Consider the following 4,800-nt stretch of genomic DNA (forward strand, 5'->3'; position numbering starts at 1 on the left):
TGGTTTGAGGGAGTCCTGGACATTGGTGTGGAGGTTGGACCATGGCTAGGGAGAGCCTGGAACATAAAGAAGGTGGAATCTGGAGGTTGGGGCACAACTTCATGGGAGAGAAGATGGTGGCAGGAACCAGGGCAAGTATGAAGGGGGAGATCAAGGGGAGAGTCTCCAGGAGGAAGAAGCAGCAGGTAGGGGATTCCCCAGCTCAGAGCTTACGCAGCGGGCACTCAGCAGAAGAAGAGGTACAGACAAGCAAGGGTATTCATGGGAGTCTTAAACTCAGAGATATAGACCAGGTGACCATTATACCTGGTGACCTGGGAGGGGATGTCCTCAGGGAGACCTGAGGATTAGAAAGAGAAGAAGCCCAGGGGGCAACCCATAAGGCCTTGACATTAAGAAGCCAGTTCTTAGGGCTTAGCATGGGGCAGCCACTGGAGGTGGCACTGGTCACGATGTGGGCAGCCAGCGATAAAGACTCCTAATTCAATACAAACAAGTGAGTTTGACTCATCAGACAAAGAGCCCTTTGAAGATGAGCAGATTCCAATTCAGATGTCATGGCTACCTCTGTCACAAGGGGATTGTTCTCAGTTTCTTAGTTTATGTGCTCTTCCGGCAGCTCCTCGTCTCCTGCTATGCCTGTGTGACAAGGTATCCCCCAGCAAGCCATAGACAGCCTGTGAGATGTAGGAAGATCTAGGGTGATACAGACTATCAAGCAATACAATTATCTTCATGAGTTTGGGACAAACTAGCTGCACATCTATTGTCAAGAGATTCATTATCAAGATCTGTTTCAAGATAAAAAAAAAATGCAAACAGCATATATATGACCGTGTCTGAAATTTAAGAGTTCTCTAGCACAATTCGTATTGAAATGAAATTACAATATATGTGTAGATATTCCTAAAGCTTTTATTGACCAAAAAAAAAAAAAAAAAAAATGCCGGACCTGGTGGCTCACGCCTATAATCCTAACACTTCAGGAGGCCAAAGCACATGGATTGTCTGAGCTCATGAGTTCAAGACCAGCTTGAGCCAGAGCGAGACCCCATCTCTAAAAATAAGAAATAGCTGAGTGTTGTGGAGGGTTCCTGTAGTCCCAACTACACAGGAAGCTGAGGCAAGGGGATCACTTCAGCCCAATAGTTTGAGGCTGCTGTGAGCTATGATGCCACCGCATTCTACCAAGGGCAACAAAGTGAGACTCTGTTTTTTAAGGGTCACCAACACCTGTGTTGACAAAGATAGGCCTGAGGTGGCACTGGACCCAGGGAGGGCTGGTCAGCCTGTAGTAGCCTTGTGTGTGAAAGAGAGTGAAAAAAATGGATCAACAAGTAGAGATGGCCTTTCCTCAGACTTAGCTCTGGAAAATCTGGGGCAGAAGGCTGCATCTGGAGGGGGATGAGAGAGAGCAGAGAAGGACCCAGAAGAGGAGGCTAGATGGAGCAGAGGCCCTGAACTGGCTGAGGGATGGGTCCAGACAATGGCATGGTCTGGCCTTGAACTGGAGGGGCAACATCTTTCTTAGGTGGGTGAATCTCTAGGTAGGGAGTGGATTCATTCATTCATCAAATGTTAATTAACTGCCAGAGTGACAGGCAGTGCCTAGAGCTGAAGATTTAGCAGTGAACACTAAACCCATTACCCTGAAGGAGTAGAAGGTTTGAGTTCTCTCTTTGCAGACTCAATCCTCTTGAGCAACCCTGGATATGACAATTCCTTGTGGGGCCCAGGAGGTTGTCAGGGAGATGGAGAAACCATTTCCTCACCTTGCATACAAGGCAGCCCCCACTCCCTGCCAGCAAGTCCTGTGGAGCAATAGCAGGGGCTGAGGCAAGCCCCAGCCTATACCCTGGCAGGCAGGCAGTGATGGGCTGGGTCAGGAAGGCCCCTAATTGGGCCTTTGCATCAGGCTCAGGCTGGGCATAAAGGAGGCTCCTGGGGGATAAGGGGGAGACAAACTTGAGGACCATGGAGACCCAGAGGGATGGCTCTTTTCTGGGGTGGTGGTCACTGGTGCTGCTGCTGCTGGGCCTGGTGACACCTCTGGCCACTGCCCAGGCCCTCAGCTACAAGGAGGCTGTTCTTCGTGCAGTGGATGGCTTCAACCAGCGGTCCTCAGAGGCCAACCTCTACCGCCTCCTGGACCTGGAACAGCAGTCCAAGGGGGTGAGTTGGAGGTGGGGTGCTCTGGCTAGGATGAACCGCAATGTGACTCGTTTGTTCCTGTTGCAGCTCCTGCCAGGCAGGCACTTTGAGCCTAGTCCCACCTTTTCCAGGCAGCTTTCCCAGAGCTGTGTCCCCTTCCAGCATAAGAACCTCCTGCCTTAGAATTCTTGCTGCGGGCCAGTCCTAGCACTCTGGGAGGGTGAAAGGAGAGGATAACTTGGGATCAGAAGTTCAAGACCAGCCTGAGGAAGAGCAAGACCTGGACTCTACTAAAAATAGAAAAATTAGCCATGGACTCTAACCTGAGCAACAGAGTGAGACTTTGGCTCAATAAACAAAACAAAACAAAACCATAAACAAAAAACCCTGCTGTGCGCAGGGGTGCTCATACTCCCACCCTGTGGGATGCAGGGACTTCTGGGAGCTCTAGAGACCAGGGCAGGGATATTGGCTCAGGGCAGTGACTTCTGTTTTAAGTCTCTTCTGTACTCTGTTACTTTACCTAGAGAAGAAGGGTTCTGACCTGACTTGAGGTTCCAGTGGACATGTCTTGTCCTCCAGGAAGCCCCCTGATTACCCTACTCTCACCCTGAGCAGGAAGTGCTCCTCACTAGAGCTTGTCTGAGGTCTGTTCCTGCTCACTGAATGTTTGAGGAGGGCAGGAATGGGCTCCCCTCCATACCCCACTACTAAGCCCAGTACCCAGCCCACAGTAGGTGCTGTTGAAAGCCTGCTCTCTTTGTGAAGGTCAGAGATACAAATCAGAACAGGCAAGAATGGGCCTGAACCTGGTCTTCCCATTTTCTCTCTTGATTAGGATGATGACCCAGACACCCCAAAGCCTGTGAACTTCTTGGTAAAGGAGACAGTGTGCTCCAGAACAACACAGCAGCCACCAGAGCAATGTGACTTCAAGGAGGATGGGGTGAGGAGTCAAGGAATGGTAGAGGGTGCCTCTTAGGGGAGCTGAACAAAGGGGGTCCCCCGGGAACATTTCCAGCCAATGGGGCAGAGCCGGCAGGTTATGGCAAATGGGTTCTAGTTTGATCCTGAGCTTCCCTTTCCCAGCTGGTGAAGCGGTGTGTGGGGACAGTCACTCTGGACCAGATCAGGGGTTCCTTTGATATCACCTGTGATGAGGTGAGTGGGCTGTTCTGAGATGCAGGGGTGATAGGGAGGGGGAAAAGGAGTGTGAATCATCCTATGGACCAATTAACTATCACTCTATCCCCTCCTACCCTGTGATCTTCCCTCAACCTGAACCCTATCTCCAGGGCTGGCTCTGGAATTCCTTAGAGCAGTGGTTCTCAGAGTATGGTCCTTACCTTGGAACTTGTTGAAATGCAAATTCTCTGGCCCCACTAAGACCTGCTAAATCTGACTCTGGGTGGGGTCCAGCAATTTGCATCTTGATGAATTCTCCAGGAAAGCCACTGACTTATAGTAATGAGCTCTCAGCCTGTGTTCCCCTCTCAGCTTTGCTGAGATAGGCCATACGACCTGGGGAGTCCCTTGCCATTTTGGGGCCTCAGTTTACTCAGCTTCAAAGGTCACAGCCAGAGGGTGAACTGAGGCCTCAAGCCTCAGTGGTGGGCTAGGAAGGGGAGCCCAGGTAGGGAAGAGTCTTGGATTGACCTTGTGTACAGCTCCCACAAGAAGTATGTTTCCTCCTGGTGCACAGCTCCAGAATACCAAGAAAGCTGCCCGGCTAGGTGGGTTCCTCCGGAGAGGTGTGGAGGAGTTTGGCAGAAAACTTGAGAATATTGGCCGGAAAATCAAGGAATTTTTTCAGAATCTTGCACCCAGGATGGAGTCTTAGGGCCTGCCCTACCCCTGACTTAGTCTTCCAGACTCTGAAAAAATAAACTCTGTGAAAGCAAATTCCTTAGGCTTCAATCTTACTTGTCTTGCCTTCTGTCTCTTACATGACCAAGCCCTAAACTCTGGGAGGCCCCATGTAAGTGTGAACGTGTGTGTGCATGTGTCTGTGTGCACGCATAACATAGTGGAGTGTGTGGGGAAGCTGTTCCTTCAGGAGGACATGGAGTGGGAAGCAGGGCCAAGAAGTCAACATCTCCATTCTCAGGGTCCCTCCCCAGGTCCTTTGCACACCTGCTAACCCCCTCAGTTCAACTCCCAGCAGGGACTTGAGCTCTAGTCTTCGTGCAATGGTGTGGTGCTGTGGAGCTGCTCATGGAGAGGTGACATTTCAAGGAGGGACCAGGCATGTTGTTAACACTCACTAAGGCATAGTCTACTCTCATGGGTGGCTGGCTGACTAGCTATGGTCAACCTGCTGGTACCATTCCCAGGCAGGAGGATTGCTTGAGATCAGGAGATCAAGACCATTCCAAGAAAGAACAAGACTCCATCTCTAAAAAAATAAAAAACAAAACAAAACAAACAAACAAAAGAAAAAAAGAAAGGAAAAAAAAAAGACTCCCTCACTACAAAAAATAGAAAACATTGTCAGGTGGGAGTTTAAAGTTGTAGTGAACTTTGAAGATAGCACTATATACTGGCTTGGGCAACAGAGCAAAACTCTGTCTCAAAACAAAAACAAAAGCCCTTCTCAGTGGAGTGAGGAGCTCTGGCTAGGAGAGCCTGGCAAAGTGTACATGTAGTCAC

The 4,800-nt window shown here is 49.9% G+C and overlaps 1 protein-coding gene across 1 annotated transcript; it reads left to right on the forward strand.

Annotated features, from left to right (window-relative positions):
- Positions 1 to 1,905: 1,905 nt before the first annotated feature.
- CAMP (cathelicidin antimicrobial peptide) lies at positions 1,906 to 4,047 on the forward strand. The gene is made up of 4 exons (XM_012811886.1): positions 1,906 to 2,172; positions 2,990 to 3,097; positions 3,241 to 3,312; positions 3,854 to 4,047. Exons 1-4 carry the CDS (start codon positions 1,975 to 1,977, stop codon positions 3,989 to 3,991), a joined length of 516 nt encoding a protein of 171 aa, XP_012667340.1. The 5' UTR covers positions 1,906 to 1,974; the 3' UTR covers positions 3,992 to 4,047.
- Positions 4,048 to 4,800: the final 753 nt, after the last annotated feature.

Source organism: Otolemur garnettii, unplaced genomic scaffold, assembly GCF_000181295.1.
Source record: "Otolemur garnettii isolate 467f Iridium unplaced genomic scaffold, OtoGar3 scaffold00179, whole genome shotgun sequence".
NCBI lineage: Eukaryota > Metazoa > Chordata > Mammalia > Primates > Galagidae > Otolemur > Otolemur garnettii.

Excerpts from the sequence above, each read along its gene's own strand:
- CAMP (XM_012811886.1), top strand. The coding sequence starts at position 1,975 with ATGGAGACCCAGAGGGATGGCTCTTTTCTGGGGTGGTGGTCACTGGTG. Across the intron at positions 3,098-3,240 it reads GTGACTTCAAGGAGGATGGG|CTGGTGAAGCGGTGTGTGGG; the intron begins GTGAGGAGTCAA and ends TCCCTTTCCCAG. Across the intron at positions 3,313-3,853 it reads TTGATATCACCTGTGATGAG|CTCCAGAATACCAAGAAAGC; the intron begins GTGAGTGGGCTG and ends CCTGGTGCACAG.